The sequence below is a fragment of the Vollenhovia emeryi genome, unplaced genomic scaffold (assembly GCF_000949405.1).
Source record: "Vollenhovia emeryi isolate VEMERY1.0 unplaced genomic scaffold, V.emery_V1.0 DF939120.1, whole genome shotgun sequence".
Classification (NCBI taxonomy): Eukaryota; Metazoa; Arthropoda; class Insecta; order Hymenoptera; family Formicidae; genus Vollenhovia; species Vollenhovia emeryi.
In genome coordinates, this window is record NW_011967246.1 from 733,122 (window position 1) to 754,838 (window position 21,717).

Below are 21,717 nucleotides of genomic sequence, written 5' to 3' on the forward strand. Positions count from 1 at the left end.
ACCTATCCCGTCGGCTATCCATATCACCCTCTCCCACAAAGAGGATTCGTGCCACGATCAATATGGGGGTTGGTACCTCAGGGGAAGACGAGGAGATAGAGGTGGAGGCGGCGGAATGTAGGAGGAGCTGCGGGTATACCGTAGATATATAGACTTTGTAGTGTTAGGGACGACTTGGTCCGCAAGCAAGCAAGCAGGCAGGCAGGCAGGCAAGCAACTTGGCAAGCAGCAGCAGGCACCGAAGTACAGAAAGGGGTGGCTCTTTCAAGGGTGAGAGACGAGAGAGCGGAGGATGCTGGGAAGGGAGACGGACGGGGGACGGCTTTGGCCGTGTGCATGGTATTGGGGTTGGCGGTCGCAGCCATGAGGGTGGTAAGTGAGTGAGCGACTCCTTCGCCACGGCGCCTCGTCTCAACTCAACCACCCTAACCTTACGGATATATCCCAAGCCACCGACCGACCACCCACCGTCCTCTCTCCGGCTCCTTCTCTCCTCTTCCCTTTTCTACGCCGTCTCTCACCCTTTGCTGCCGCTGCCACTCGTGCGCTCTCACCCTACGTCGACCAACCAACCACCCCCGTCACCCGCCCGCCTGCCTGCCTGCCTGCCTGTGGTGCCTGTTTCCCTATTCCTCACTCCACCAACGTCGTCGTCGTCGTCGTCGTCGTGGCTAGGACCCTGAGAGAGAAGGTTACGAACCGGAGTCGCGTCTCTCAAGACCCCGCAAACCCCAGCTGGTACAAGATTGCACCCAGTGGCTCTCAGTGTCTCGGCCGCCGTCGTCGCCGCCGCCGCCCGCTCTCGAAGGAACGCGTCGGGATGAGAGATGTCGGGAAATTGGGATTCCGCGTGGAGATCGGTACGGTTCGACGCCGCCGACTGCGGGGGGACGCTCGTGGTCGGCGGACATTGCGGGGCTTTGCGCCGCGACGCAGAGACGTTCGACTAATGCGTCTCGTGTCGGCGAATCTCTGACCGTCGAGGCACGACGGAAACGCAAAGACAATGCTTCCCGTGTTTCAACTTCGAGACCGATGTCGCGCGAACGGGCCGTACAAAGCTGCGTTGCCAACCGGACTTATCGGTTCCGCGGTATTTACCTTCCCACTCGAGACACCCATCGCCCGACGACATCATCATGTAGATCTCAAACGAACCCTGACTCCCCAAACGCGATCAGGTCCTCCACTTCGATTTCCGAGTGGATAAACCATCCGCGGCGTTATTAAACCACCCTGACACTTGTCCCGCGATTTCGGACTCGCTCGTGACTAACAGCCCCCTGAATATTCCGCGTCCGATCGCGATTTTCGTTTCCGCTCTCGCCGGAAGATTAATTTAATTAGCCGAGATCGCGCCTACCGCGCGCCGTCACCGAGAGATTCATGGCGGGTGCCGAATCTGCGTAATTTTGGGCGAGCAGCCGCGTCCGGGCTTGCCGGCTACGCGCGACCATGCGTCGCAGCTTACTCGCGAATGCATGGAATTTTTTATGATCGCGCCGGGCGCGGGACGGCGGCGGTAATCGGTTCGCGGAATCCGGCGCGTACGTGTCACTGGGTCAACCGGTGCATTCGTCATGCCGGCAATTAGTGTGCGCGCCAATTTTTATCACCGCCGCGGCGATCGCGGATATCGCGGCGTGTTTTGGCCCGGTCGATCTTTTTTGCGCGGCTTTATCGGAATCGATACCCGGCCGCCGACGAAAACAAACCGTCCGCTCGATATTGCGCGACGCTTCCACGCACACGGGCAAATCGGATACCGCTCGCTCTCTCGCCCTGTCTCCCACCAGATAGCGGGATTTTGTTTAAATTATGCCGTGTGCAAATTTTAATCATAAAAGCGCGGCCGGTACGCGGCACTCGTGTCCTTTTTCTTTTATTTATTCATACAAACGCGCCGCCGGTTTACCGCACCTCCACCGCGGATTGTCCCCGTCGAATTTTTCGGCGGAGGAGCGCGCTATCTCGCAATCGGACTTGCCTCAAATTGGACGACGTATAAATAAAGCTCGCGCGCAGCGCAGCGCCGCGCGAATCAGACAGACATTCACAACGCTATGATTTATGGCGGCACCGTAAATAGCAAAATTCCCTTTCTCTCAGCGCGTTACTCGCCGCGTTCTCTTGCGCTTTTTCTCCTCTCTCACTCTCTTTCCTCTCCGCTCGCTCTCTGTCCTCTTTTTTTTTTTCCCCGGCTATGTCCGCCCCCGGAACGGCAGAGAGACCCGTGGTGGAATTTGCATTTTTAAATTAACTCGCGTCTGTTTGCAGCTATCTCGGCTCGGCGGCGCCGCTGCCGCCGCCGCCGCCGCTGCTGCTGGGCTCTGCAATTTTATGCGGCAACGCGCGTGTGGACCGCGATCCCCCGCGCGTGCACACCACCGTCTCGTCGTTCCTTCTCCCGTGCGTACACGGGCGCATCCGCCGCGTGATCGATAGTGCAACAGTTATCGTTATCGCGCCCCGAACTCGCGGCGCGGACGGTTTTTCCCTCCCAACCCGGTCCGCGCGACGAAAACTACGCGGAGGCGGACAAATTTCCCCGAGTTTTTCTTTCTTTCACAAGAGCGTAACTCCCGGAGAACGTCGTACCGCGCCACGTGTCGGCTCCTTCGAGGGGCCCCTCGCGTTTCATCGAATTTTCATACGGATTCGCCTTCACGGGGTTTCCCCGGTCTCACGCTCGCGGTCGATCCTCCGAGCCTCGCGCAACTGCTGCTTTTAATTACGTTTTTAATTACGAACGTGGCTCTGACAAGAAATGCCAACGCCACGGGGCCGCGTGAATACCTACTCGACCAGCTGTCCGACCCGATGTCGGGCTTACACGTGCGATTTTTCAAAGAGAAAATGCCTATGCATCCGCTCGCGCAGAGGCGTTGTCGGCCAAGTCGCCGAGCTTCGCAGCGATAGCTGGAACGTGAGTGGTCTTTTACGAGGCGGCAGCTTCCTGAGAGCGCGAGGAAAGACGACACGGAGGGCGATGCCGGGGGGTGAAAGACAGAGGGAGGGGGGGTTGGGCGGGCGAGAGCAGATCGGAGAAATAAGGGGCAAACAGAATAGCCTGCCATAAAGTGCCTGCGCGTTATCCACGAGGGAGGAGAGAACGAGGAAACATTTTTATCGCTCCGTCAGAGAGAAGTAGGAGGAAGCAAAACAGACGGAGAGGAGGACGAGCAGGGAGAGAGAGAGAGAGAGAGAGAGCGCGCGAAGGAGGCAAGAAGTGTGCGGCGAGAGGTGGAGCTACGGGTAATTGAAAAGCCCGTGGTGCATCCCGATCGTCGCTTTATTTCGCTCGTGCACGCTCGACGGTATACCGGAGCTTCTCTCCTATTATCTCGCCCTTCTACCCACTCTCTCCCATCGAGCCGTCGTCTCCTCTCGCGCTCTCACCTTCCGCACGTCGGAATAAGAAAGACGAGAAAAAGCCGGAGGAGGAAAGAGGAGGGGGGGGGGGGAGGCGACGAGCAGATGCCCGCCGAGGTAAGCCGGCGAGGGGAGCCGGGGAGGGAAGGAGGGCAGAGAGAAAAAAGATCGTACGCAACAATGCCCGCGGAGGTGCATTCTCGCGCGATTACTGACGCGCGGCGCGGAGGGCCCCCCCTCCCCTCGCCCCTTAACGAATGGCTTCGTAAACCATGGGCGCTTTAAGGTCATTACACATCGCAAAAAAAGAGAGTTAATAGCCGTCGTCGAGCCGCGCTGCCGGCAGGGGGCGAGACGTAAGAGGGCGGAAGGAGAGGACCGGTTGGCCGGCCGTCGCCGATCGACCGTCTGATTTATAGCGGCGGTATCTTCCACCGGAAAGACGAGAACGCGCAACCTCATTGGCTTCCTACGTTAGCGGGTTAAACGCTCTCTCCCGCGGCGCGCCGTCCCCTTGAACGCTCGCCAAAAAGCAGCTACGTGTACGCCGTTAGATCGGAAAGTTCGACTAGAATGCGGAATATACCCGATCGGAATGGTAGACGCGCGGAGCGATATTAGATTTTCCCTTCGAAATACAGAACCGAATTATATACCGCGCGGTATTTCCTCTCGTTCTATTTATTTGCTTGAATCTCTAACAAGAAACGTACGGCGCGGCGCGGCGAGAGAGCCGGTTGAGTGCGTATACCCTCGCGTACGCGAATACGTACATATAAATATATATATATGTATATATATATATGCGGACGCGCTCGCGAATTTTGCAGATTTTTCCCCGCGAGTTCGCGTATCGGACACGTTATGTAACGGACACGTTATGTTGGAATAAAATAATGATCCTTCGCTACGTATCTCGCGTCCTCGTTTGCAAACTGCATCCGTCGCGCGTTGCGCAGCGCCCGTTATTTCCAGCGGGACGTTTTAATAACAAATCCACGCTTTCGCGGCCGCTCTTCTCTTCCGCTTCTGCCTTCTCGTTCCCTTTCCTCCCTCGCGCTCTCCTTTTTTTTCCCTCCGCCTCTTTCGTTCCTGTCGTCGCGGAAAAAGCGTTTCACGGCGCGATGGAAAACGCGCGCGCACGGTACGCGGCACAGTCAGCCGATTATTGCGAAATATACACGGACACGTAATTACGGGACGGTCGATCTTTGGCGTCGGCTGTCTACTACGTGCAGCATTTTACGGCCGTCTCATTAAATTACGGACTAATTACCGGCCGGCGAATTATTAAAAAGCTTAGTCGCCCGTTAAGCGCGCCGCGAGTCGTGAAAGCGCGCCTTCTCGTCTCGCGGATGATTGGCCTTCAAGTACGGGTGTATCGCGGGCGTCAGAATGGACGCGAGCGCGTTAAATTAAAGTGGTGCCCCTTACGGAAAAAACACTCAAGTTTCGAGTGTTGCCACTCGATTGTCCGAATTTACTCTCAAATTTGGGTTTACATATTTAATGAATACGCTTTCACAACGTCTCGACCTGTGGTTTAGATCCTTTTCAAGTGAGATCTAGGAGTAAATATTTTACATACAATTAACGTGAGAAGTATAAACGAATTGTACAGTACCGCAGAAAGATGGTCAGTCCTACCTTGTTACGGAGTTTGTCAAGTGAAATTACAGCCACAATTTGGCGAGCGGTGTTCAGAAATAAGAGCCGTTTCACTAACGTCCGGAGTCGATGCTCGAATGACAAAGACTGATTAGTTATTTTCATATTCATAGGTCGGTTAACAAACATACACATATAAGAAAAACACATCAAGCTAATAATTTTGTCATATATCGGATTAAGATTGTCCGTGTCTGCTTTTAAACTGAGTGTTTTTTTTTATGAGAAACATATGCCAGTATTGATATAAACAAATTTAAAATTTTAATCGACCTCAGCTGGCCACATTTATTGAATACGCTTTCACAACGTTTCGACATTTGGTTACCTAACCTATAACTTATTCGAGTGGATAGGCTTCTTGTTAAGCTCCTAAACTTAGTTTCAATGATACCATGCTGTGGTGTCTACCGGCACAATTTGTATATTACACAAATGTTTTCATGAATTGACAGTTCTAAGAGCAAAAGTGCAGAATCATTCCAGCAATTTCTTTAACACTCAAAACTTGAGTGTTTTTTTTTCGTAAGGGACGGCACGCGGAGAAAAATGATTTACGCAGAGAGAAAAAGATCTTGCGATAAAACCCCCCGAAAAAGGGGTAAGGATGCGTAGAATGATCGAGGATAATCGTCCGATCGCGAAAATGAAAAATCTGCCGCGAGTCGCGCGGACAAGGTGGGAATGCGGCGTGAAAAAAAAACTCGCGTTAATTTCTCGCCGGGGGACTGCGGAAATTTGCGCGGGCTCGCACTCGGGCCCGCGTAACGCGGACGCAAACGGCGGGCGTAAATATCGGCGTGCGCGAGGCGGAACGAAAGCCGCGAGCGCGGCGCGAGAGAATCGATCGTAAAGAACCGCGACGGAGCGATTCGCCGTTGAGGCGCACTGTTGCTAAAATTGCTTCCAATCGCACACCTACGTATCGCGCGGTGCCGGCGTAATAAATATCGGAGAGACGTTTTATTCCGTTTCGCAGAATCGTCATCGATCGCCGCGGGCGCGCAATGACTATAAAACCGCCGATCCGCCGTGCTCTGATTGCGATCGTTGCGCGCGCGCGCCAGCCGCAACCTTTGTGTACGTATATACATATTTTTTTATTTTTTCTAACGATTATGTTCGTTGCCAATCGACTGTGAAACTAGGACGCGTTACGAAGCGCGGCGTTGCGTTTTTGCTGCCGTCACTTTCGTAAGCATAATTACCGTATCATCGCATGCGCCTCTCGTTAATTAATACCTGGAGTAATTAAATGTTCTTCCCGTATTTATAGCGTGATGCTTTGGCGACTCGCGTTTCGTCATAGAGCATAACTTTGAAATAAGAATTCAGTCGCGAAAACGTGCATGAAATATATAAGAGATAAAGAAGTCTCTCTCTCACTCTCTCTCGGCTAATTTGGTCACTATCATACTCCATAACGGATTTAATCTTCGCCGATTTATCGATCTCCCGCAACCCCCCGTGCGCGAGAAGAGGATACTTGGAAAAGGAGCGAGAGGCCCGATAAAACGAAGCCGAAAAGCGGATGCAGCGAGGCGTTGTTAAGGCGCCGCGATATTTTTAATTAATTAATTCGCGAAAGCCGCAGATTCGCCGTCTCATAAATTCCTGTGTCAGGAGCATCCCTCCCCCCCCCCCGCGGAGGGGGAGAAAGAAGACCAAGGAGGATTATAATATCGGGGACGGAGGTGAAGTATGTAAAGTATTTAAAAATATTAAGTATCTCCGCGCAAGGGAGAAAGGGAGCGGATATTAAGACAGAGAGAATCGCGCGAGCCCTCGGAGAGGGTTGGAGGGTCGTTACGAGTTAAGGGTAGGGGTGAAAGTGACAGCGACGTGGAAACGGAATTACGGGATCGGCGCGGTGGAAGATGGTAGGAGAACGTTTCAATTAGTAATTAAAACGTGCCGTGCAGTAACCCTCGCCCCAACCCCCCCCCCCCGGTTCGCCACTCTTCCGCCCCTCCGCGGTACAACGAGGCTCTTGCTCTCTTATACCGTCGTCGTCGCCACCGCCGCCATCTTGTAAATTAATTAATGCGTTCCTAACGAGATCAGAGGCGTCGGTAAAGCAGGAGGGTTGGCTGGTTCTCTACTTTGCCCGCCAAGGAAAGAGGGTGAGAAACTCAAGAGCGTAACTCGCGCCTCGCGCGCCCCACGCGTCGGATTACTGGCTCCGAAAATCTCGAAGCGGTGTGTTGTCCCGTGTCGCGATATCAAGACGGCTGGACAATTAACTGTCGGATCACGTATCTAGTAAGAAGACTTCAATAAAACTTTAAATACATGTTACTTGGACAACTGGCACAAATTTCAGACACTTTTCACAACTCTGTGTAAACGTTTTCGAAAATTCGTTTCGAGCTTCCCGACCGGTCGTGCACGTCAAGTGTCTCGTTGTTTTCTGGTTTGCGCGCATTCCTAGCGCAAACATTTCAGATACGAAACTGCCGCATCGCTACGTCGGTCTCGAATCTCGCCAACTTTTCCAAACGCTCTCCCACGATCCTCACAGCCCTGGATGAGAGCGAATTAGTCTGTTCCCGGGGTAGACAGCAGAGACAGGGTGTTAGTGGAAGGGGATGTTGGTCGGGGGGTCGGTGTCAGGATCTCTCGACCCTTTCAAACCCTTTCATCGGCGCTTCACCCGCTTACATAATGCAGCCACTCTAATTAAAATAAATTACACTCTCGCGCGTCAGTTCGCTCTTTTATCTCTCTCTATCTCTCCCCCCCCCTCCCCTCTCTCTTTCCCTCTTGGCTTCGCACCCGTACTAGTCCTTTCTCTGTGTCCTCCCCCTCTCTCGCTTCCCTTCCTCTTTCCTCTCGGCTAGCTTTTTTTCGCTCTCACCCTGTCGCTTTTTTGTACCGCACTTTCGACCACCACCCGGGTAACGCCCCTCTCTCCCGCCCCCCCTCTCTCTCTCTCCCTCCCCCTTGCTCGTTTATTTGCACTTTATTCGAGATTTAATTTACCGACCTCCGGCGACAGCCTCGTTGGTGCGCGCTCGACTCTGTGATGGGATTAAAAAGGCGGGTAGGGGATGATAGGATGGAAGAGGCCGAGCGGCGAGAGGGAGAGGCGAGAGGATGGCGTAAAAGTTGGAAAAAGAGTAACGCGACCGCGAGCTCCGCGACCAATGGAGAACGAACTGCCGGAAAATGGCTGAACCAAGGAAAAAGCGAGGAGGCGTACGAGGGGCCGAGGGAGGGACGAACAATCGATATCGCGGCGTCTCGATTCGGAGCCGATTTTCAACTCTCGGAACAGCCGAACGTGTACCTGCCACCACAACATCGCGATGGCGCGAGGGCTTATACACACAGTAAATAACGGAATCGATTTCGATTAAACGTTTAAAATCGTTCCTGTTTTCACGATATCAGGATCGCCGATGCGGTTGCGATGCCAGCCTCCGGGCTACGAGATCCGGGGCGATTTTTTTCCCCCCTCTCGAACGATATTCCATTGCAATTAACATTCGGCAACAAACCGTATCATCGTTCTGAAATAAGTGGCGAATAATGTCGTATGTGTTGCTGCACGTCCGCGCCAATGTTTAACTCTGCGAAGAAACCACTGCCACTAATATTGAGCTGCAGGGTGACGACAGGCAGCATCCCACAAAAAAATAAACAAATACATCGCCCTTACTCTGGGGAAAAAAAAGACAGCGACCCATTTTGGGACCCACAATTAGCAAATTATTTGGATTGCTCGTAACTCTAATCTTTTAGGAATTTTACCCCGCGTAACTAAAAATCGCAATTAGCTATTCTATCCATATCCAAGACTTTAAAGTAATACTGATCAATTCTCTCAATTAGTTCCGTCGATATTCAGTAACGCAAAGATAAGTTTCACAGGCACTGACTTTAAAGAAAAATATCAAATTTCAAGCGAATCTATGTATTATATTAAGTAAATTAATTTAAATCATTATATTTTCTACATTCAAATAAAGATTTCATGAGATATAGAATACTATTTATTAAATGAAATAATTGTTTTTGTTAAATAAGAAATTTAATTTTCTTCGCTGTGAAAATTACATCTTAGTAAACATTTTATAGAATTAAAATAAAATTTTTAATTTAAAATTATCTATTCTTTCATATTTAATAAATACTTAAATTAAAGCAATGCATGTTTTAATTTGTTTACTGTTTTTAAATTTAAGTTAATAAGCTATTAGGGGCCACCTAACGAATAATTTTCTTGAGTATAGTAATATTTTTTGGATTATGATATTCTTTTTATCAGTGTAGAGTTCCGCACAATCCAAATAATTCGATAACAAATTGTGGGCCCCAAAATGGGTTGCTGTCTTTTTTTCTCCCCCAGAGTATTGACGGAAACACGAAAAGCTGAGCCAGGCAATTGGTCGCGAACGGTGTCGTCGAATTATGATGAAATATTCACGTCACCGCGTCCGCGTTCTTGCGGCTGTTTGTTAAATATTTCGTGTTGAAAATGGAGAGATATAATTCATTTATATCCGCGAGCACGGGCGCGAGCGGAGCGAGAGGAGCGTGCGCGAAAAAGAACCGCGGGTATAACAATTTATATATCTGGCTTTACAGTCGCGGGCAATTTTCGCGAAAATGCGTCCACATTACAGCGGGGTGAATCAACATTAACGGTCTCCACGAGTATCCTCTCGTCGTCACCATCGAGACCCGCCAGCTTCCGCGACAATTTACCGCGAGCTATTCGAAACGATGCGTAAGCATCGCGCGATTCAATTAAGCTCGCCCCGGCATGTCCCCCTTCGAGAGGGGCACGCCGGGTAATAGCTGAAAATGCCCGTCGTTTTCGTCCGTCTGTGCGAAGCAATAGCAATAAATAAATATTCTGCCGCCGTCCATCGCGCCTCTTTACGCCACGGGGGGCAACCGTGTCACGGTGTTTTATGAATTCGTTATGAGTCAACGCCTCCACGCTGGGAGCGACGACGGGAGATGATTGTCGAGTAGCTCGCGCGGAGTAGCTCGGTCTTTCGTCGTCTTTTCCTCTTTTCCGAGCAACGGGCGACGTCAACGTCGAGGCTATAGGCATGGTTGGCTTCTTTCCCGCATCCTCGAGAAGCTCCGAGGTGTTCCGCAACGCATAGAGGAAATATTTCCCGGGTCGTGAAAAATCCTGAAAACGGAGAGGTGTCACGCGCGCGCGCGCGCGCGCGTGCGAAAGAGGGAGGGAGAGAGGGATGAAGTGGGATGCGAAAGGTAAAGCTCCCAGGAATGAAAGGAGAGGACTTTACTGGTGCGCGAATAATAACGACTCACATTCTCTCCGGCTGTCATCGGTTTTCGGTTCGAGACTCCCTTCCTCCCGCTGCCCCTCGCCCCTCGCCTGTATTCATTCCCTCCCTTTCCCTCTCGATTTTTTTTTCTCCTTCCCGTCTTAGCCTCCGCGATGGTGCGCCCCTGTTCCGCGAGCTCCGTTCTTTCTCGGCGATCCAATCACGAGATCGGATTGCACGGGGAGGTGAGGAAGGGTGGGCGGAGGTGCGAGAAGGAACATGAAAATGTAGTTGGGTAACGACCCGCCGAGCGGAATAGAAGTTTTATCGTGCAGCCTGCCCCACGCTGCGCTGCGGAGAGGACGTATAAATTCAAAGTGACGCGAGAAAGCGGATCGATGGGAACGTAATTCTTCGCTCCTCGGAACTCGGTAAGTACGGCGTCAATTTGTTCGATGGCTCGGAACTTCCTTCCGTTAAAAAGAAGGCGATAGACGCCTTCGCGCCACGATCGGACCCCTCGATCAATACGGTATATATGCGGTGAAACGTCTTGACGGAATAAGAGAGGCGGCGAATTTCGAAATGGTGAGTACGCGTAATTGCTTTTTAAAATTCATCATCGTTGTTAACTATTAATGCGTTAGGAGCAGGGAGAAGAGAGTGACGTGAAGCGCGGCGTGGAAGGTGGTCTTGGGATGAACGGAGGCGCGGAAGGCGGTGGAAAAAATAAAAGGAGACTCACCTTTCCAGCAATCAGTAATATATGACGCCGGGGTGAGTAACCCCATTAGCATTCATATTTCAATTTCACAGGCCTCAGGGTCGCAGTTTGAAACTGTGGAAGGCACTTGGTTGGTGGGATCCCCGGGGGGAGGGGGGGGAGGGGAGATAAACGGAAGAGAATTCGCAGGGAAGAGCCGTAGGGGAGGAAGCGATGCGGATGAGAGGGAGGGATACGTAGAGGGCGAAAGAGGAGAGCTAATATCGATAGCAACCTATTACCATCTATCTCCATACCGATGTAATGGACGCGCAGCCCCGATTATCAATCCGTAATAATTGTGCATATTAAACGGGCACTAATTATCGGGCTGGCAGCGTGCCGCGGGCGCCATCGCCATCGAATCGAACGAGTTACAACTCGCGGCGGTCCGCTCCGCTCCCTTTCTTTCTATCTCGCTCCCGTCCTCCTGGTCTCTCTCGCGCAGTAAATTTCACCGCGGCCGAAAGAGGATTAATAACCAAAAAATCATCGCCCGCCCGGGCGCGAAAATATTCGCGAAATCAAATATCAAACTGTGTTTTTCTCGATTCGCCAAGTGGTTCGCGAATTTTTCAACGAGTGTGAAACCTTAATCGCCCATTCGTTTCGCCGCATCGCATCGGTTAATGCGGGAACGCTGTTACGACGCGCGGGACCGTTTAATCGACGCCCGAGCTAACTGCGCACATCGATATTCATCCTGGAACGAAAAAAAAAAGGAAAAAGGGCAGGGGGCGGAATGGGAGTTCCGACCGCGGCTGATCGATTCTCCTTTCTCGCGCGAGCCTTTTGCCGAGCGATCGATCGATCGGCGGGACCGATCTCGCAGGACACTCGAGAGACCTGAGAGGCGGAGAGCGCGAACGGCGGTGCCCTCGAGCGCTCTCGAGGCTTTTTTCCTCTCCGGAGCGCTTTTAATAAACGCGCGCGCCGCAACCAGCGGACGCTTTATGTTATCGAAGAAGAAGAGAAACGCGGAGGAATAGAGGGGCCGAGAGCGAAAGCGAGAGAACGAGCGAGGGAGGGAGAGAGAGAAAGCGAGTACCGAGTGGTCGATGAAAGCGGAAGGGAGTGCTTTTGACGACGAGCTTTTTACGGCCCTGTGTTCCGGTGTTCAGGCTTTTACGTCCATTCCGCGCTTCCTCCTCCTTCGTCACCATCTCCACCTCCCGTCCTGCCCGCTTCTCTCTATCCCTCCACCCCTCTTTTCCTTTTTCTCCGCGCTATCGCGTATCGCGCTAATTCCCTCTTTCACTCTCGTATTCCTCCACCTCCGCCATCGTCCAATAATACATTGCGCGTAAGCGGCGATCTAATCCCCTTTATGAGGTGAAATTTTACGCGCCCCGACGGGGGGTACCAGCGATACGCCGGTCGCCCCCTCGTTCGCGACGAATAATGAGAAATTACTATAGGTATTCGAACGTGATACTCACATGCCTCTCCTCGGCCGGATTGAGACCTGTAACAAAGAATAAAAATGTCGTGTGAATTACCCGTGAATATTCGCCATGTCATTAAAATGCGCAAGCGACTTTTCTCGCTCCCGTGATAATCCACGTTCCCGAAATCACCGCCGACTGATCTATTCCCCGACGGCGCGGACGGCCATGAATGTTTTTCATTATTATTACAGCGTCGAAGGGAATAGAGTCGGTGGTATGTCGACGGAATCTTTTCCGCGGGAAGAAGCAGATAAAAGGGAAAGAAGGAGGTGCGCGCGAGACTAGCTCAACTTCTCAAGGATTTCCGAGACGGCGGCGGGGGTTGGGCGAGATCGGGGAAAAAGAAAAGCTGGCTGGAACAGGGAGCGGAGAAAATCCAGACGGAAAAGCTTTGTCCTCGAGAAGCCGAGTTCATAGTTTGCCCTCGCTCGATTTCCCCAGCCTCTCCTCCCGCCCCTTTGCCCCGCGCACCCACGCCGGGTTGGTACACTTTGGTCTCGTAGGAAATATCTTAACGATATCTTTTTCCTACCGCTACCCGTCCTACCGCCGAGTAAGAATTACACGAGCCGTTTATGTTCCCGGTGCACCGGGACCGTCATAAATTGCCTCTCTTTTCTCTCTCGCGGCATTAACCACCGCGGAAATAAAATATTTTTATTGACGCGATGTGCCGCGAGAGACGGCGCTCCGATACCGCGCGCGATATCGAGACGGTGGCGTTTTCTCCCCCTCCGGTAATAAGTTGCAACGATAAAACGCGTATTTTCGTCGCTCGATGAAACCTTAAATCCCCTCCCATTTGGAGCTTCCGTTCGAATGTTCCGCCGAGTATCATCGGCCATCTACATCGCGGCGAACGAGTGATTTTATTATTATAGTCTCTGTAGTCCGTTAAAATAACGCGGGGCGATAGTCGGGGAGGGAGAGGCCTTATTGGGCCGGGAGAGCTTTCTCGTATTTTTCCGCGCTACCACCCAGTACCTGGTAGCCGACGTAAAATGCGGAGAGTCGGGTCGTTTCAGGGGTTAAAATCCTGGATACACGTTCACGTCGTTATCGAGCAGACGCGTGCAAAAGCGGAACGGTTTCGGGAGATAGAAGGAGCGAAAGGTATCCTCCTTCTCCACGCGCCGGGTATAGAGCTCGCTAATGCCCGTCATCCCCCTTTTATCCTTCCTCCTATCCGGCCAGGAAACTCTTTTCTCCTCCCTCACTCGACTACTCCGGTGCGCGCGCGCGCGCTCGTAAACGGACGCGGAAGAGCGCGCATAATTTTCTACTAAAGCGCGAAGAGCTCGTCGAGTGTTTCCGAGAGACGTTTTAAGGACTCGCGTGCTCGCATCTCCTCCCCTCCCGTCTTGGGACGGGCTTACTAAAAGTGCCGAGGACAAGCTCGCCCATTACTCAGGAAATTATCGGATAAAGAGTGGCTCGTTATCGAGTATTCGAGTTATTCAACGAAAATCCGCTTCGCATTAAAATCGCACCACTTGTACTCTCGAGGAGCGACGCGGGGGTAAACTTGAGTAAATCGAGCGAGGATCGATGCTATTATCAACGCCAGCAGGGCCGACATTGGTTTCTAATCGAGCATAAAGACTGCAGCTCGTTGCGGAGTGAGTAAAAAGGAATCGCGGCGTCACACAGCCAGCCGGTGGCAGATATTGCGGCGGATATGTCCGAGGATAGAGTCGTTTTAGGGAGGGGGGAGGGAGGCGAAAAACCGCCGGAGGGAAGAACAAAACGAGAACGCGCCTGCCGCGCGCTGGTAGAAACAATTCGCTCAGGGCAATGTTCCGGAAAGAAGGAAAGAAGTTTCAGTTGTCAGGACAGAAATACTGGGCCGTTACACGTCTCTCGGTTCGTGGCGGAATTCCTTTTCAAAAGAGTGTCTGCGATCGTTGACAATGTAGACTGTAGCAGATCTGTCCTTTTTTGACTGCGCTTTTTCACGCCTTCTTTGCTTCGAGCGGAGCGAACGTGTGTTCACGCTTCGCCGAGAAAAAGAGGAGGACAAAGTGTCTGCGTTATGGGACACAGTCGGAAAGAACGCATTCGGAATAACGTGTAACAATACGTCGCGTTACCGTACGCGTAAATCGGCGACTGTCGAGCAATTGGCGGGCATTAATAAGTTTCTTCGAGATAATCTCGACGGCTATTTCCGCGAAGGCAGTCGCACCAAGATCGACGGATTACGACGAGTCCTAACGTTGGCCTGAAAACGCGAAACAACGCGCGCGCGGCCGGAGGCTATTGTATACCCGGGCTGAGTAACATAGTTAGTTGAGTGCGAGTCCGGGGAAAAGATAGGCAGGGTCAGAGTGGAGGCCATCAGGGAATAGAGACAGCGAGTAAGGGCGTCGGGCGCGGGAGAGGGGGGGGGGAAGGGGAAGGGTTGTGGAAGTACACTCGTGTCGAGAGGAGATTCTGAGTGCTCTCGAGAGAGATGGCTGTGGCTAGAACGAGACACGCCGAGCGAGACATCGGCGGGAAGCTAGGAAGCGCGCGAGAATAAGGGCGAGAGAGGAGTTTGAAGGAGTACCGGCGCGTCTTCGTCAGCGGTACGTGAGGCCCCCGAGAGCGCGAACCGAGATCTTGCAGTCGCGTGACGTGCCAACGAGGAAGATAGACGAAGGAGGAGAAGAGGAAACGAGGGGGGGGGAGGGGGAGAGAGAGAGAGAGAGAGAGAACACGAGAACGGAGACCCGAGAGGATTCTCGAGGTCAAGATCGAGAGTTTCAGGAGCTTCTCTCGGGTTTAAGCACGGTCGTTTGCATCATCGGCTCGTTCGTTCCAGACCGCACTTAAAATAGCACGGGAAGGTTCTGCTTAATTTCAGCGACTTTGGAGCGGTTTCGCCGTATACTACCCAAGTGGTCTCTCCCTTCTTAAAACGCTCTCACGAGCGGTTTTCATCCATTACACCGGCGGGGCTCTCGACGGATTAATCGTGTTTACGTTCATCGTCGCTGCGTATATCGCTGAATCATCAATGAGATTACGAGTCACGACGAGCGCGGCAAAACAACAACGTATCGTCTCATGAGGATCGGTTACCGGGCCTGTTCTCGCAGAGGCGAAGATAAGCGATTGAACAGCAGGTAGCCGAGTTACGCGAAACACAAGGCGAAGCTGGATGCGTTCTGCGAACGAGACTGTTAGACGGATCGTTTGGCGCGCGAAATATCCACGAGCGAGCTGCTGAGTGCGCGAGACAATCGAGGCATTGGAATCGACAGACTTCCACGAACAGAATCTTTTCTATTAACGCGACTACTGACCTTACACGCTCGTCAAGAGAGACGCGAGTTTACACGGGTCGAGTGACTGATGAAAGAAAGAAAAAAAAAACTCGTCCGAAGATCACGAGACAGAAGACGCTTTCTCCCGTAATTTTGTGTATCGAATAAGAGATAAAAATGTTTAGTATTTAATTTTTTTTTACTTTGAGTGCATTATGTTTTTAGCACTTTGAGTGCCGCTCAAAAAATTTCCGCAGACTCCGTCATCCATTTACGGGTGACGGTCTTGTTTATCCAAGAATAACTTTATTAAACATTAAGGAGATGGTATAAATTTTATCAGGACATTACAAAAAGCGAAATATAAAAATGACACGTCAGATTTATCAACTCGGATGCCGAGATCAGATTTGCATTCAAAGTGTTGAACATCTTGATTTAATATTCGAAGAAATCTCAAGATACTCGAGGAGAAACAAGTGGCTTGAGAAGATAAAAGGGGGGGAGAAACTTGACATGACTTACCTCCGTTAGGTTTGAGATCGTCGGGTTGACCGCGATGAAGTTCCGGTTTCGTCAGCATTGACAGCGGATGCGCGGCTGCGCCCGCGGGGGTGCCGGTCGCTCCCGGGGGAAGGCCTAAACCGAGAAGCGCCGCGGACGCCGAGGTGGGGACCGGTATACCCGCGCCCGGGCCCAACCCAGGAAGTCCGGGTATGCCCGGATGTGGTCCCATCGCCGCGCCCGGTGGCAGTTGCTGGGCGTGCATCTGTTGCAGAAGTCTCGGCAAATCGGGCCTCTGTTGCTACAGGGAATGGTAAAAATTCCGCGTGTCAATAATAACGTTTACGCAATTCACGGCTTAACGATTGTTATCGGTCGCTATCGGCCGCACGTCGATGTGTCCGTCCGAGTATCGGCGCGGGGGGAAAAAAAATTACGTGTTTGCGCGTACACACGTAGATACGCGCGGATCAGCACGAATATAATATATCGCTCGGATCTCGATAAGTTCCGTAGATTAGATTAAATAAGTGGCGAGGCAATTAACGGGCTCGAGAGCGCGTAACGGTGCCTCTCAAGTATTTCCGCTGTAATTACCAGATAAAAGCGAGCGGGTATTATTCCGCGAAAGATGTGAAAAAAACGCGATGTACGGGAATCGAGGCGATCATCGCTAAGAGCGCGGCAGATTGGAATTGAACGGGACAGGTGGGATGGGGGAAAACTTTAATAGCGCGTCGATATTATCGCGGTGGCCGCTACGGCTGTACCGAGAGAGAAAGAAAGAGAGGAGGGAGAGAGAGAGAGAGAGAGAGAGAGAGAGAGAGAGAGAGAGAGAAAGAGAGAGAGAGATAGGCAAGCCCAATAGAAGTTCGGAAATGATTTTACGGGCTATCGGTTTAGCACGGTGGTGTGGTGTGTACGTTGCCGCAGCTTCGTTAGGAGAGTCTGTTTGCCGAACGTGAACTCACGTTTCCAGCGCGGACAAATGCATAAGCAAATAAAATCGCGTTCGCGAGCGAGCGCGCGTGGATTTAAAAGCACGGCACGGTGCGCCTCTCCTCTCTCTCTCCCTCTCCCTCTCACCCGTCATAATTGATCAAACAATTTCGTTTCTGTGAGAGGAGACAGGGAAACAGCGAGGGGGCGAACAAAAAGCAACGCAACGATAATTCGCTGGAAAAATCGCTCCGCTTAATTCCAGTCACGATCGCGCGTTCTCCCCGGGCTCTCTCTCTCTCTCTCTCTCTCTCTCTCTCTCTCTCTCTCTCTCTCTCTCTCTCTCTCTCTCTCGTTCTCTCTTCTTCCCGCTACTGCCAGCCACCGCCAGCCGCTGCCGACGCGAAAATACACTTCGTTACAGTCAACGGAGGCAACTTTCCATTAGCAAAGCATACAAATTGCCGAGTAAACTCCGGCAAGTTTGAGTAACCTCCGCGTTCGACCTCGCCCGGGTAAATCAAAGGCTGCGAAACAAGTGGAAAGACTTACGCGTTCTACCATCGAGCGAACGAGCGAACGAACGAGCGCCGGCGAAAAGTTTCGCGGAAATCTTAAGCGTATCTCGCCCGTAGTTTCCTCGTTAGTTGGACCAAGCCGCCAGACAAATTGTGGATCTGTTCAACGCCGTTTTAACGGTTCGCAGATCATGGTGCGGAGGCGAGACTGGCGGAGAGTAGGTAATCACGAGAAAGAGAGAGAGAGAGAGAGAGAAGGAGGAGGAGGAGGAGGAGGAGGAGGGGGAGGGATAGCGCGCAGACGGCGAGTGCAAGAGGTATAGTACACCCACACCCGCCTGTAACCATGTACACTCGTTAAGGCAGGCTGGGGCGAATATATATTCCGGGGAGTAGTTTGCCGAGATAATTAAATGGCTTAACGATATAATAACCTCGCGTCGAGCGTCGACTGTCTGAGCAGAGCCACCCACAAAACATACAAACAGAGGAACGTGTATAAGCGTGCCGGTGCTGCGCCGTGCCGCGCGTCTGTGTCGAGGGATGGAGATTGAACGAGAAAGAGAGAGAAAGCGAGAGGGGGAAGAGGAGGAGCGAGGAGAAAGAGAGAGATAGGCAGCGAAGAAAGGCGGAAGATGGAAAACGTGGCTCCACGGTCCACGAAGCCGTATTCCTGCGAAACGTCGCCGGTGATTCGAGGAAGTCGGAAGCCCCTAGGAAACGTCCCGAGTTTCCACTCTTGATAGCGATAATAATCCTGACCCGTAGCCTGCTATCCTCACGGATCCCGACTTCTATGCGGAGTGTTACCCTCTTACCAGTGCCAGGAAACCACTCTCGTCCCAGTGCCGAGATTCCTCGTAATGCCGCAGCAACGTGGAAGGAACGAGCTTTGACGTCCGCGGCCCGAACGAATTGCACAAAGGGTGTTCAGGTTCAGAGGTGTGAATTTCGTTTTTTTCAAGTCCCCGTGCGCTAACGAGCAAGGAAATATGGGCAAGAGAGGATGCACCGAGGGTGGTAAAAGTTTTACGAAATTTAAAAAGAATCGCCCAAGATATTCGAGATATTTTCTACCTCTCAAACTCGATATAACAGAAGGCGGCACCACCTTTTCCTTTTCTACACCGTCAGAAGGGTCAGATTTCTCCGATTTAAAGCGTCTTGACTTCCTTCCTTGCTTCCGGATACGAAGTTACCGCGTCTTAATCCTCGTGCGAACCATCTCGCGGCACCTGCATCGGTTGCAAAGTGCTCGTCCTCAGCAGTTTTGCCGTTGCTGCTTGCTGACTCGACTAGACGCGAAGTTACAGCTGAGAGATCTAAAGGGGATCGTGTTAACCTTCTTATATTGCGTATCGTTGACACACTCTGTAAGCGTCTTTTGGCCGAAGTAAGCAGTCGCCACAAGGAGAATTGTGAGCGTGTCTATCGCGAAAACTCGTAAGCCAATATCATTCGCAATATCGAAGCTTTACAACTGATATCCTGTTCGCCGTCTCTATATTCGTAGCGAGGTTTGCAACAACGGTTTCGAGTAACAAAGGGAGAGAGAGAGAGAAAGGGAGAGAGTTCTTCCAAGAAAAGCTAATCTACCGCGATATCTATATCGCGATGCGAAATAATCCGCGAAACGATTACGTTTCCTGGGCTTATCTAGCCGCGGCGAAATCGACCAGCGAATCCGTCGGGGCTTGTTCAATTCGATCCATCCGGCATAGCTGGTGGGATTTAAGAGAAGAGAGTAAACTAAGACGGGCGGCATTCCGGAATCCTGCTAAGGATTTGCCGCACGTACCCCGACAACGTCGCAGATCCGTGGAAGTTTCTCCGTGGGCTGTGTGGGAAGGAAGGCTCGGAGACGGAGGGGTGGCTGGAATGCTGATTAGTCGGCGCGCTCGTGAACCGTAACACTATAACCTACCCCCGACGGCTTGGGTAACCGGGCGGGAAGACTCCGGATAAGATTCAGTGAGTGAGCGAACAAGAGAGAGAAAGAGAGAGAGAGAGAGAGAGACAGAAGGGGGACTATATAGGTGGCGAGAGCGGATGCGGCGAGGAATAAGGGCGCGAGGGATCGAGGGGGCGAGCGACGACGGGGTCGGAGCAGCGGAGGAAGAGAACGAAACGGGGGTTGGAGAAGCCGGTGGCTTAATAGGGAGGAAATTGAGTGCTCGAGCAATATTGAGGAGGATTCGGGATTCGCCAGGATCGTATCCGTCCCGTCCGCTTTTGGATTCCTCGGACGTGCATCGGCTTCCAGCCGTAGCGTGCCCGCAGGGGTTCTCCACCCACCGCGAATGCTCTTCACGCTGGGACGCACGTGAATCGGTTCGCTATGTATTCGATCGAGTCGCGAGCGCGGCGAGGTACTCGCGGCGGCGGCGGCGGTGGCGGCGACGGAAGATCCATCTTTGTAACAAGCTATACCATTGACGTGCACTCACCCCGATAATAGTGTTCAGCTCGGTCATGGTCACTTGTTTGGCTCTGTCGAGCGCCGAGGCGACTTGCTGCTGATGCTCCTGCGAGAGAAACGGCAGGATCTGTACGACGATGGCGTTCAACCTCTTCGCTATTTCCGTCTGGAAAGAACAAAATTATTATAACAATTTATTAAAAAAATAAAGAAACAGTTTGCGAAATTAGTAAACTATTGTATGCTCGCGAGTGCGGTAGGAACCAGGCATTTAAAGAGGGCTTTTACGACCGAAACATTAATTACTGGAACAAGTACGAAAAGCGAAAACAGCAGACTTTAAATTAGTCCAAAATCTCGGTAATCTTGAACCGATCGTAATGTTCGGCATCGATCGAACAATCAGCTGTTTGTCGCTGAGACGGGGGGGAGGGGTTTACGAGATTGATAAACATGATTAGATTGGCTTTCGTTTCCTTTGCTTCGCGTGTTTACAAAATTTGTCGCCATCCCTTGAACTGTTAAAACAAAGGGGGGCCACAAGGGTTGTCAGATACGCGAAATACACACTGGGAATTGCCGCGATCACTACAAATTACTGTGCAGGAAATTATTCGATTTCGAACGATATCATGAATTTTCCTCATTTATCATCGCATCGTGTACCACTCTCCCTTGCCCAATTAGAAAGCTATTAAGAGAAAATGCAAAAAGGAAACAAGGAACGTAGAGGGAAAAAAAGAATATTTCGTTGAGCCCCCAATATTTCCCCCTCGGAGAGCCACGTCTTACGGCGGGAGGGTGTTCGATCTGACACCATGCCGCCGTAGTCTGCGCCCGAGGCCCTCGGGCGGCTTGTTCCGGATCGTTAAGAAAGGTAAGGGCTAGCTTAACGCGCCCTCGCGAAGGAAACGAGTGAAGATGCAGGTGCGGCATAACCGACCGAGGGTGTTTACGACGCCCTCCGGCTGGAAGAGACTGCCGGGAATTAAATTAAATCCAGGCAAGATTGCTACAGTGGCGCAGGCATTCGTGCCGTTATTTCGCTCTCTCCAGCCCGACTTGCTCCGGCACACTTGACATCGGTGATACGTTCCTCGTGTCACTTTCAGGCACCGGAGTCTTTTTCGGCGGTAGACCAGCTTTTAAGGGGATCCTAAAGCCGCTGGCGAACTCCATCAGTGTCGATGAGATAGGAGACGGAATTGAAAGCGTCGATTATCTACGTTTTTAATTCCAAGTTTCACTCGGTCCGAGAAATTTATAGCCAATCATTTTGCAACTTTTACGAAAAGGCAGCAATTTTATTAGCTACACATTGCCCAGACCGAGATCTTGGATCGAATTCTAGCATCGACAACACCATGGCTTCACTGACGATCTGACAAATGTCTCTCTGGCAGCGATCTCTCTCGAAAAAGCCTGCAACTATTTCTACGCGCCATACCGCTCTTTTTCTCCTCTAGACTTGGATTTCTGGACTTGCGTTTATTAGAAGTAATCTTTTTTTCTAAACTATTAATCTTAGTTCTCATTGCACGATATTGTTCTCATACGTTGTCCCTAAAGTATGCTGATCTCATTTTGTA

At 51.6% G+C, this 21,717-nt stretch overlaps 1 protein-coding gene across 5 annotated transcripts in view; it reads right to left on the reverse strand.

Annotated features, from left to right (window-relative positions):
* LOC105570398 (protein groucho-1-like) overlaps positions 1-21,717 on the reverse strand; it is a 76,541-nt gene that overhangs the window by 6,961 nt on the left and 47,863 nt on the right. For 4 of the 5 annotated variants that reach the window (XM_012027562.1, XM_012027563.1, XM_012027560.1 and 1 more), the window contains 3 exons: positions 20,157-20,294; positions 16,274-16,553; positions 12,492-12,517 (listed from right to left, as the gene is read on the reverse strand). In XM_012027562.1, the coding sequence (XP_011882952.1) occupies positions 12,492-12,517; positions 16,274-16,553; positions 20,157-20,294 (444 nt within the window). The remainder of the gene's footprint in view (positions 1-12,491; positions 12,518-16,273; positions 16,554-20,156; positions 20,295-21,717) is intronic. The other variant, XM_012027561.1, reaches the window with a different exon arrangement.